The sequence below is a fragment of the Canis lupus genome, chromosome 12, assembly GCF_048164855.1.
Source record: "Canis lupus baileyi chromosome 12, mCanLup2.hap1, whole genome shotgun sequence".
NCBI classification, from domain to species: domain Eukaryota; kingdom Metazoa; phylum Chordata; class Mammalia; order Carnivora; family Canidae; genus Canis; species Canis lupus.
Genome location: NC_132849.1, coordinates 43287089 through 43299415, shown reverse-complemented (window position 1 = coordinate 43299415; position 12327 = coordinate 43287089). Strand labels below are relative to the sequence as shown.

Here is a 12327-nt window from a genome sequence, read left to right as displayed (position 1 = left end):
TATAGCTCAGGCACTGTTCAAGAGTGCTCTAATTATTTCACCACATAGCTTCCTCATACGCTGGATGATACACGGAGTTTCAGAAATTCAGTCCCAATTAGGAGATTCTTATACAACTACAACAGACCATTTGTAAAACTGGACAAGCAACTCAATTTCATAAAAGCAATTTAAAATGTATACAGTTTACAAAGCATTTTTATCCTATCCTGTGCACAGTGGGTAGTAGATCCATATTATGATTCCCATTTGGCTGCAGGTTTCAGAGGTTGAGGTTCAGAGGTGCGGACCTGCCGGAAGTTGTTTCGATATTATCAGAAGGTGGAGCTTCTGATTTCAGATCCCATGTTCTTCATAATACACCATTTTACTCCTAATCACTGCTGTAGAAATCTTAATCTAAGAAATAACTTCAAAAAGGTCTCTGACCTCCTAAAAATAACTTTTAACACATTTCTAATCAATACCTGTCTCCTGAAAATTCCTATCTTCTGCCTCCCTCTGACAAATAAGAAAATGGATAAAATCAGGTATAGAAGATTTCTTGGGCAGCCCAGGTGGCTCAGCAGTTTAGTGCCGCCGCCTTCAGCCCAGCGCCTGATCCTGGGGACCCGAGATCGAGTCCCACGTCGGGCTCCCTGCATGGAGCCTGCTTCTCCCTCTGCCTGTGTCTCTGCCTCTCTCTGTCGCTGTCTCTGTCTGTCTCTCTCTGTGCATGTCACTCATAAATAAATAAATAAATAAATAAATAAATAAATAAATAAAACCTTAAAAAAAAATCTTTTCCCTGGTCCATACTTGGCATGTGTCACTATGTGCTGTACAAGAGGGCTAGAGGAGCTGTGTACCCACTTTACTACTATCTGCTCAGAAGCAATTACTGCAGTCCACATAATAGTTGGAAAGCAAGAAAACCAACTGCCAAATAAGTTTTCAAAGATTATTTGAGAGTGTGTGTGAGCAAGTGGGGGGTGGGGGGGAGCAGAGGGGGTGGGAGAAAGAACCTTAAGCAGGTTCTGCACTGAGAAGGGAGCCCAACATGGGGCTCATCTCAAAACCCTGAGATCATGACCTGAGCTGAAACCAAGAGTCAGACACTTAACTGACTGAGCCACCCAGGTGCCCCCCAAATAACTGTTCATTTACTATTTCCACCATCATTTCCTATAGCCAGTCTCCAAAAGCTAAAAGGGCCAAAAGCAAAAGGCCTCAGAAATGCCTAATAAACAGCTAAACCAGTATTGCTTTATTTGAGTAACACATGGACTTACTTCAAAGGAAAATAATTCTTTCAGCACCCCATAGCTGATGCAAATTATTTTTGCTAAACGTTTCTTAAATATGTATAAAACAAACTAGTATAAACTTCTGATGTTAACAGCTCTTCTGAATTAAAATTAGAAGTTTGTGATTGGAAGAACAAACATGGTTGAAATAACTATACTACCCAAAGCAATCTACGCACTTAATGCAATCCCCATCAAAATATCACATGCATTTTTTCACAGAGCTAGAGCAGGGATGCCTGGGTGGCCCAGTGGGTTAAACATCTGCCTTCGGCTCAGGTCATGATCCTGGGGTCCTGGGATCAAGTTCCTACATCAGGCTCTACTCATCTGGGAGCCTGCTTGTCCCTCCCCCTCTGCCCCAAGCTCCCCTTGGTCATGCTCTCTCTCTCATTCTCTGTCAAGTAAATAAATAAAATCTTGAAAGAAAAAAAAAAGAACATTCCTAAAATTTGTATGGAAATACAAAAGACTTCTGGTAGCCAAAGCAAGCTTAAAAAAGAAAAGCAAAGCTGGAGGAATCACAATTCCAGACTTTGAGTTATATTACAAAGCTGTAGTGATCAAGACAGTATTGTGCTGGCACAAAAAAAAAATGGATGCATAGATTAACAGAATAGAAAACCCAGAAACGGACCCACAACTATGATCAGCTAAACTTGCACAAAGCAGGAAAGAATATCCATTGGAAAAGAGACAGTCTCTTCAACAAACGGTGTTGGGAAAACTGGACAACAATATGCAAAAGAAGGAAACTGGACCACATTCTTACACCATACACAGAAATAAATTCAACATGGATGAAAGACCTAAATGTGAGACAGGAAACCATCAAAATCCCAGAGGAGAACACAGGCAGCAACTTCTTCGACATTGGCCATAGCAACTTATTAGATATATCCCCTGAGGCAAGGGAAACAAAATAAAAAATAAACCACTGGGACTTCATCAAGTTAAAAAGCTTCTTCACTGTGGAGGAAACAACCAAACTAAAAGGCAGTCTTTGGAATGGGAGACGATATTTGCAAATGATATATCCGATAAAGGGTTAGTATCCATCCAAAATCTCTAAAGGACTTCTAAAACTCAACACCCAAAAAACCAAATAATTCAGTTAAAAAATGGACAGGAGACATGAATAGACATTTTTCCAAAGAAGACATACAGATAGCTAACAAACACGTGAAAAGATGCTCAACATCACTCATCATCAGGGAAATACAAATCAAAACTACAATGAGATACAGATCACACCTGCCAGAGTGGCTAAAATTAACACCACAGGACACATGGTGGAGACATGTGAAGAAAGGGGAACCCTCTTACACTGTTGGTGGGAATATAAACTGGCGCAGCCACTCTGGAAACAGTATGGAGATTCCTCAGAAAGCTAGAAAGAGAATTGCCTTACAATTGTGCTACTAGGTATTTACCCAAAGAATGCAAAAATGTTGATTCGAAGGGATACATGCACCTCCATGTTTACAGCAACATTATCAATAATAGCCAAATTACTGAAAGAGCCAAATGTCCAATGACTGACAAATGGATAAAGAAGATGTAATATAGGGATCCCTGGGGGGCGCAGCGGTTTGGCGCCTGCCTTTGGCCCAGGGCGCGATCCTGAAGACCCGGGATCGAGTCCCGCGTCGGGCTCCCTGCATGCAGCCTGCTTCTCCCTTGCCTGTGTCTCTGCCTCTCTCTCTCTCTCTCTCTCTGTGACTATCATAAATAAATAAATAAAATCTTTAAAAAAAAAAAGAAGATGTGATATATATTTATATATGTACGTATATACACACAGTGGAATATTAGCCATAAAAATGAATGAAATCTTGCCTTTGCAATGGCATGGATTGAACTAGAGAGTATTTTGCTAAGTGAAATAAGTCAGAGAAAGACAAATACCATATTTCACTCATATGTGGAATTTAAGAAACCTAACAGATGAACATAGGGGAAAAAAAGGAAAGAGGCAAAGCATAAAACAGACTCTTAACTATAGAGAAGAAACCGTTGCTGAAGGGGAAGCAGGCGAAGGGATGAGTTAAACAGACGACGGGTATTAAGGAGGACACTGGTGATGAGCAGTGGGTATTGAATGTTAAGTGATGAATCACTAAATCCTACACCTAAAACTAACATTACACTGTATGTTAACTGGGATTTAAGTAAAAACTTGAAAAAAATGAGAAAGTTTGATGCAAAACTACAAAATTCTAAATAACAGCATCAATTTAATATGATGGCAATATTCTTAAAACTAAATTGCCTTCCGAATGTAAATATGGTACTGATCACTACAGAGCAAGTTTTTTGAAGCTGTATCTATATGAACATGTGAGATGCATGTAATGATAGTTACCCCTACCTTTTTCACTATTCCAAGGACTTCAGAACCTTCAATTATACAGTGTGCACCAGGACATCATTTGGTCAACTGGAACTGCAACCCTTACATAGTAATAAGTCCATTTCTGTTCTTTTCTCACTACTTTGGGACAATTAAAATAGTAGTAACTATTATCAATAACAGATGAAATTAAGTGGTATACAATATTACTTACATATATTTTTTCCAAATATATTTAACCTTTAATCTAATCTTGAGGAAATAATCAGCAATCCCAGTGAGTGGGACATTCTACATCTAAATGACCTGAACTCTTAAAGATTAGTATCCTGTGTTTTAAAAAAGGGGAAGCTAGTTTTTTTTTTTTTTTTTTTTAAGATTTTTGTTTATTAATGAGAGACACAGAGAGAGAGAGGCAGAGACACAGGCAGAGGGAGAAGCAGGCTCCATGCAGGGAGCCTGACACCGGATTGGACTCGATCCAGGGACTCCAGAATCCTGCCCTGTGCTGAAGGCGGTGCTAAACCGCTGAGCCACCCGGGCCGCCCAGGAAGCTCTTCTGGTTTAAAATTCATTAAATAGGGGCGCCTGGGTGGCCCAGTTGGTTGAGTGTTTCACTCGTGATTTCAGCTCAGGTCATCATCTCAGGATCTCAGGAAGGAGCTCCAAGTCAGGCTCTGCACTCAGCAGGGAGTCTGTTCTGGGATTCTCTCTCCCACTTCCTCTGCCCTTCCCCTGCTCACACGCTTTCTCCAACAAAAACATAAACAAAAACAAGACACTAAACAGCTAAATGAAAATCATTTTTAGGTTCTGGATTAGAGGAAAATTTATTTATAAAGGATATTTTGGAGAAATCTGAATATGGACTTAATAATTGATATTATATAATTAGTGTTCATTTATTTTGGTGTGATATTGGTATTGGGGTTATGTAGGAAATTTTCTTTATTCTTAGGTTAAAGTGAACAATTTAGGGGTGGAAGAATACTTAAGAATTAAGGGGTGAGGGATCCCTGGGTGGCGCAGCGGTTTGGCGCCTGCCTTTGGCCCAGGGCACGATCCTGTAGACCCGGGATCGAGTCCCACATCGGGCTCCCGGTGCATGGAGCCTGCTTCTCCCTCTGCCTGTGTCTCTGCTTCTCTCTCTCTCTGTGTGACTTACATAAAAAAAAAAAAAAAAAAAGAATTAAGGGGTGAAATACTGAGATATGTGCAACTTTAAAATATTTGGCAAAGACTGTACGTGTATATATTTACAATTGTTATGCATTTATTTATGTGTGTATGTGTGTGTATACATGCTTATACACATGTGAGAGAAAACAGATGTGGCAAAATGTTAACAATTGGTGAATCCTGGTAAAGAGTATTTAGCCATTTCTTGTACTATTATTTAAATTTTTCTTTGGTCTGACAAATTTCAAAATGAAAAATAATTTTTTGGCACCAGATGCAAACTTACACACTGAAATGCAGTAGTAGCATTATATCATAAAGCAGTCGTTTAGAGGATATGGAGCAGGGCTTCTCAAACTTAAATACACATATGAATCTTCTGGAGATCTTGTTAAAATGAAGAATTTTTTTTTTTTTAAGATTTTATTTATTTATTCATGAGAGACAAAGAGAGAGGCAGAGACACAAGCAGAGGGAGAAGCAGGCTCCCTCTGGGGAGCCCAATGTGGGACTCAATCCCAGGACCCCAGGATCATTACCTGAGCAAAAGCAGATGCTCAACCACTGAGCCACCCAGACGTCCCTAAAATGAAGATTCTGATTCAGGAGGCTGGGTAGGGCCTGAAACTCTGAATTCGTAATAGGTTCCCAGGTGATGTTGATGCTCCTAGTCTGAGACCAGATTTTGAGTAGCAAGGATCAAGAACATTTTTACATTACTTCTAAAGTGATGTTATCACAATGAAAATATAGCTGGACGCTTGAACAACATAGGGGTTAGGGGCACCAACTCCCTGTGCAGTTGAAAATCCACAAACAGCTCTGACTCCCCAAAACTTAATGATTAACAGCCAACTTTTTTTAAAAGTGTATTTTACCTTATTTTTTTAGTAATCTCTATATTGATATGGAGCTTGAACTCATGACCCCGAGATCAAGATTTCACGTGCTCTTCTGTCTGAAACAGCCACGCACCCCAATGATTTATACTAGCCCACTATTGACTGGAAGCCTTAGTGATAATATATAAAGTTGATTAACACTTCTTTTGTATGTTTATATGTATTATATACTGTATTCTTACAATAAGTCAGCTAGAAAAAAGAAAATCGTAAGGAAAATCCATTTCTAGTACTGTACTGTAAAAACATCCACATGTAAGTGGACCCACACGATTTAAACTCATGTTGTTCAAGGGTCAACTGTACACAACTTAAAAATTCTTGTATAGAACTTATGGATTCCTAATAATATGAGAGTAAATCCATGAATCTCAACTTGAGGATACTAACCTAAACCCATAATGTACATTTTAAATCAAACAGAAAGACTAAACTCTGAGGACTGAGGCCATGGCTTCTTTAACATACTAGTGCAGTATCTTGCTCCTAGTAAAATGTTTGGCATGTAACAGGCACTCAATAAATATTTGTTACCTCAAAAGTAAAAGACACAGACTCCGGATATGGAAGATCAGGATTCAAGTCTTAGACTTCCTTCCAATTACCTGAGCAACTTTGGCTATGTCGATTACTCTTATACTCCGTTTCCTCATGGAATTAGGACTGCATGCTTAACAGTGCTGTTGCGAAGACTTTTTGGAAAAAAGAAATAGCAAAGCCTTGTCTTACCGATAAAAGTCACTCTCTGGGTCACTGTGCCGGATCTGGAATGGTGCATTGGGATTCTTACAATCTATAGGCAGGAGGTCATCAGGAAGAGGAGGTGACCCAGGGCAAGAGGGAAGAGGTTCACTCTCTTCGGTCTTTACACCTTCTGTCTGTTGCTGACTCTGGGCCTGAGCTGTGGCAATGAGATTGCGCAGACGTCGGTTGTGCTGGATCAGCTGAATAGTATGGATGGTGAGGCTGCATGGCTCTGAGGGGATGTCCAACATTGTAGGGGGCTTGGGCTTGTTGGCTGAGGGCTGGTGCAGTGGTGGGTCATGGACTTCCACTAGACGGAACTCCCGTGGGAGCAAATCAAAAGAACTTCTGTTGGTCTGGCTTGATGAGATGGGTATCTCTCCCCAGTATCTCAACATTTTGGAATAAGAAAGGAAGAACCTTCTAGATAAATGTAGTAGTGACCTAAAAGCAGTGTTTTTAAATCTCTAGGTTATAGGCTTCTATAGTAAAAAAAAAAAAAAAGTGAAGTCTAGCCAGTTATTTACATAGAAAGTAGGCTGTTCAAGACCACTCAGAAAATGTCAATGTCAGCAACACCGTAGGACCAAAGATGTTCTCCCTGAAGAAATTAAGAGAAATATAACTGTTAGATGCCATTCATCACAGTCACATACAATGACAATTCCTACTGGACTGAACCACAGGTGGAATTTGGGTCATTAGTAGACTAAAAGCTGCAATGGTATTGGGAGGGCTAGTGTCCATGTTTTCAATATTACCCCACTAACTCATTACGAGAACTACCATCATGCTCAATCCTGAACAATCTGCAAGGCAAGATCCTCAAATGAGACCTGGAGTATTTCTCAGGGTATCTCGACACATCCGTCCTGAATCAGTAGGAGAAAGGGGGGTGGGGTGGGGGGTAGAGTTAAAGATAGGAAGAGGTGGTTCTTACTATGTGTGTCAAACACAGGCAACCTTTTCCCTGGTCCCGATGAAAAAATCTATTGACCAGTAATCTAAATGGCCTTACGCATTCAACCTCTGACATATATACAGAAGAATCTCAGTGATTTCTGCTGCCTCCTAATTGGTATCCCTTACTTCAGTATCTCCCTGTATCTAATCTATGCTCCAGTGCTGCTAGACTTCATCTTTTTAAGACTCCCATCTAACAACTTCTCTTTGCTTACTGGAAAAAGTCAGCCAGGAGTCTTGGAGCTACCATTCATCAAAATCTGCAATCTGACTTAACCCACCTTTCCGGATTCGTTGCCCATATGTCTCTTCAAGTTCAACAAACGTTTATCAAATGCCAGGCATTATGGAAGAAGACAAACACCACTGCAAGATCCCTGACCTGAGGTGAGGGAGAGAAATATATAAACAGAACATTTCAATATGGAAGTGTATGGTAAGGGCTGTTCTAGAGACACAGACCTGGTGCAGTGAAAGCACAAAGAAGGAGCTTCCTGGAGGAAATTTCCACCCTGGTTCTAACCGTATCATGACTATTCAGTTTCTTGAGCATGTCATGTATTTCCAGTTGACCCTTTAAGTGGTGATCTCTGCCAGAAATGCCCCTCCACGCACTACATCCCTGGCAGACTTGTATTCGATTTAAGTATAGTTTATAAGTATAGTATTTAAGTATAGTTTAGGTCACCAGTCTCCATCACCGCCCCAGGAAATCTCCCTTCCTTATATTCTCACAGCACTTCTCATGTCTTCACCACAGCATTTATACCTGGATTGAAACTAAGACTTCTCTCAGTCGAGTTTATCCTTCCATCTACCCCCATGATCTTTGTACAGTGTCTGGCGCACAGTATATTTGGCATTTGTTGCGTGCTTACCATGTGCCAGGCTTTGTCTTTACTGTTTAATTCAATCTCCACATCTATCCCATTTTTCAGAGGCAGAAGCTGAGGCCCACCGTCTTGCCCAACGTCGCAAATGACGGAGGGAGAAAATCAAGACAGGCTCCAGAGTCTGCGCCCCTAACCACTACACTATGCAGTCTCAGTAACTGGCTTCCGAAAAAACAAAATGAACAAAGAAATGGGTCAACGAAGGGACCAAACAGAACAAAATAAAACCTTAATTTCACCGAAAAGAACACGAAGAATAAGTTCAAAGAAAGCCCCGGTCCTCGGCAGCTCCCAGTCAGGGTGAGGAGGCGCAAGGGCCTGGAGTCATTGATGCCGGGCGGGGCGGCTCGGAGACGAGGAGGTCTGGGCCTGGACCGTGGCACGGAAGCGCGACTATTCACTGCCGCGTCACGGGAGTTGGGCTGGAAGACTGCACGACTCGGAAAGGCCTGAGGCGAGGGTCGCCAGGCCCGCGAAAGCTGGCTAGGTGACGGGTGGTCCTAGGCTGTCGGAAGCGCTTCTCCTCACGCAGGATATGCCACAGGAAGCTATTACGACAGGTTGCACCCTCTAAAGATGTCCCCATTTTCACAGCACCTCGGTCTCCTTTTACTGTTTTTTCCTTCCCGTGATGTTGCCCTCTTCGTAACGTCGTGTGTGGGTGGTGAAGGAGCAACTCCGCCATCGCTGCCCAGAGAAGCCGCTGGGAGCTGAGAGAGAGAGAGAGAGAGAGAGAGAGAGAGAGAGAGAGAGGAGAGGAGAGGCGGAGAGGCGGAGAGGGAGAGGAGAGAGGAACTTAGAGACTGCGAGGGTAGGTTTCCCAGGAACAGATTTTGAGAGTGCACCCGCCCGAGGATGGCTGATAGTCCCTCTCCGTCCGAGTCGCTGGCTTCGCAAGAGCGCAGTGATGACTTCAAGAAACCAACCCTGCCGGTGCCCCCGGTCGTGCGGGGCAAAGCTCCGGCCACCAGTCCTTCGAACCCTGAGGAGGTAAAGAAGGAAAGGCCCACGGCGCTGCCAGAGCCCGACCCCGGGGAGCCCGACGTCCCGCCAGTCCAGCCCGACAGCGGGGACACCAGGAGTCCACCGACGGAGCAGCCGCGGCCCCCCTCAGCGGCTCCTTCAGCTGGCGGCCCGGCCCGGGCTCCCCCTTACCGGGAGCCGCCGTGGGGCGGCCCCGCCTCGGCCCCCTACAGCCTAGAGACGCTCAAGGGCGGCACCATCCTTGGCACCCGCAGCTTGAAAGGGACGAGTTGCTGCCTCTTCGGGAGGCTGTCTAGCTGCGACGTGTGCCTGGAGCACCCTTCGGTGTCCCGGTACCACGCCGTGCTGCAGCACAGGGCGGCCGGCCTCGAAGGAGAATGCGACGGCCAAGGGCCGGGCTTCTACCTTTACGATCTGGGAAGCACCCACGGCACTTTTCTTAACAAAACCCGCATCCCACCCCGCACCTATCGTCGCGTCCACGTCGGGCACGTTCTTCGCTTTGGAGGCAGCACCCGGCTCTTTCTTCTTCAGGTAAGTAGAACAACGTAATGCGGAAATCTCTGGAGTGCACCGGCCTGGGTTCCAGAGTTGCTTACGCTTTCTGTGAAGAAGGAGGTTCTCTCCGTCCCCGAGGACAAAGTGGGGGAATCTGGCTCCTCTGCGGACACGTGTCCCCGTTGCCATATTTCTGAAAGTGACTCCCACACTCCTGAACTCTGAAAGAATTCTTTCGCTTGGTTCATCAGGGACCAGAGGAAGACCGAGAGGCAGAATCCGAGCTGACCGTAACGCAACTGAAGGAATTGCGCAAGCAGCAGCAAATGATGTTGGAGAAGAAGATGTTGGGAGAAGACTCGGATGAGGAAGAAGTGGACACCACCGAAAGGAAGAGAAATACTAGTAGTCAAGATGATGAAATGGGCTGTACCTGGGGAATGGGTAAGAGATTAAAATTGCTGCCGGAACCTAATATTGTAAATTCACTACAAGTGGTATGTATATAGAGCTCTGATCTTGATTATCATCACTGGAGGGGCTGGAACTACATTCAATTTTTTTTTTTTTTTTTATGATAGTCACAGAGAGAGAGAGAGAGAGAGAGGCAGAGACATAGGCCGAGGGAGAAGCAGGCTCCATGCACCGGGAGCCCGATGTGGGATTCGATCCCGGGTCTCCAGGATCGCGCCCTGGGCCAAAGGCAGGCGCCAAACCGCTGCGCCACGCAGGGATCCCCTGGAACTACATTCAATCAAAAACCATGGAATGTTCAGTGTAGGATAGTGCCTCATTTTTTTTGTACTTTATGTATGTAAATTCCCTGAAATGTGAAATAGCTGATCAGAGAAAGCTTGTCCCTTGGCCAGAAGAATAAATGGAGTTTTCTATAATGCCAGGCGGTTTGGAGGATGGGTATTCAGGAACCAGGAATATAAAAAGAAGATCATCTTAATGTAGTGTTGGGAAGATTGGATAAATATGATGAAATTACTTCGTAAGTGTAAAACAAAGCTAGAAACCCTAAATATGCTAAAGTAAGGGTTTAGAGAAGGGAGTAATCACTGAGGACTTAGACGTGCACTGTCCAATATAGTAGCCATTACCCATATGTGGTTATTGGACACTTAAATTATGACTAGTCCAAACTGACTTGTAACGTAAAATACACACTAGATTTAAAGGCTTACTGTGAAAAAGTAATGTAAAATATTCGTATTATTTTCATATTGATTACATGGTAATAGTTTTACCTGATTTCCCCCACCCATTTTTTTTTTTTTTAAGATTTCATTTATTTATTCATTAGAGACACACACACACAGAGAAAGAGGCAGGGGCACAGGCAGAGAGAGAAGCAGGCTCCATGCAGGGAGCCCGACACAGGATCCGACCCCAGGTCCCCAGGACAACGCCCGGGGCTGAAGGCAGCAGCAAACTGCTGAGCCACCCAGGCTGCCCTGATTCCCCTTTTTAATGTGGCTACTAGAAAATAAAGTTTTTTTTTTTTTAATTTATTTATGATAGTCACACACACACACACACAGAGAGAGAGAGAGGGAGGCAGAGACACAGGCAGAGGGAGAAGCAGGCTCCATGCACCGGGAGCCCGACGTGGGATTCGATCCTGGGTCTCCAGGATCGTGCCCTGGGCCAAAGGCAGGCGCCAAACCGCTTGCGCCACCCAGGGATCCCTAAAAAAGTTTTTTTAAAGATTGTGTTTATTTAGAGAGAAAACAGGTGTGAGCCGGGGGAGGGGCAGAGAGAGAGGGAGAAGGAGAGACAGTATCTCAAGCAGACTCTGCACTGAGTGTGGAACCGGATAAAGGCTCCCCACTACCCTGAGATCATGACCTGAGCTGAAATCTAGATTTGGACCCTTAACCACCTGAGCTACTCAGGCACCCTGAAGATAAAAAGTTGCATGTGTGGCTTTCATATTGCTGTTGGGCAACACTGACTTTAAATTTGAGAAAGTTTTTAAGTTTACAAACAGATGTGTCTTGACCTGGAATTTGAAGGAAAAGAAAATTAGCCTCCAGGAAGCTTAGTATTGAGGATCGTTTTCAGGGCAGGGATTGATGATTTTTTTTTTTTTAAGATTATTTGTGTTTTTATTTGACACAGAGAAAGAGAGAATGAGAGAGAGATGCACAATCCTGGGGAGTGGCAGGCAGAGGGAGAGGGAGAAGCCGACTCCCCGCTGAGCAGGGTCCTGACTCAATCCCAGGACCCTGGGATCATGACCTGAGCTGAAGGCAGAAGCTTAACTAACTGAGCCACGCAGGCCCCCGGGATTGATGATTTTAACCGAGTAATGAGTAGACCAGCCTATATGGCAGATATGGTAAATATTAATAAATTATAATGGATACAGAGTATTAGACCCAGTTGTTAGAGAGCAGGAATACCAGAGCAAGAAGCTTAGGTTTTTTTCCATGGACAATGTGGTAGGTAATTTTGTTTTTAAAATATAGTGATGGAGGGCAGCCCGGGTGGCTCAGCGGTTTAGTACTGCCTTCAGC

The 12327-nt window shown here is 43.8% G+C and overlaps 2 protein-coding genes across 14 annotated transcripts in view; one reads left to right on the top strand and one right to left on the bottom strand.

Moving 5' to 3' along the window:
• The window catches only part of LOC140601919 (STAGA complex 65 subunit gamma), a 29631-nt gene extending 20545 nt beyond the window's left edge, over positions 1-9086 (bottom strand). For 6 of the 10 annotated variants that reach the window (XR_012004999.1, XR_012004998.1, XR_012005000.1 and 3 more), the window contains exons 1-3: positions 8306-8867; positions 7709-7809; positions 6450-7065 (exon numbers count right to left, since the gene is read on the bottom strand). Coding sequence is in view for 7 of the 10 variants with exons in the window: in XM_072771389.1 (XP_072627490.1) it covers positions 6450-6862 (413 nt within the window). In the remaining 3 variants the exon portion in view is untranslated. Of the gene's footprint in view, positions 1-6449; positions 7066-7708; positions 7810-8305 lie in introns of all 10 variants that reach the window. The other 4 variants (XM_072771385.1, XM_072771387.1, XM_072771384.1 and 1 more) reach the window with 4 other exon arrangements.
• Positions 9087-9141: 55 nt separating this feature from the next.
• Positions 9142-12327, top strand: part of LOC140601913 (kanadaptin-like) — a 103301-nt gene continuing 100115 nt past the window's right edge. For all 4 annotated transcript variants that reach the window (XR_012004995.1, XR_012004996.1, XM_072771358.1 and 1 more), the window contains exons 1-2: positions 9142-9838; positions 10054-10246. Coding sequence is in view for 2 of the 4 variants with exons in the window: in XM_072771358.1 (XP_072627459.1) it covers positions 9176-9838; positions 10054-10246 (856 nt within the window). In the remaining 2 variants the exon portion in view is untranslated. The remainder of the gene's footprint in view (positions 9839-10053; positions 10247-12327) is intronic.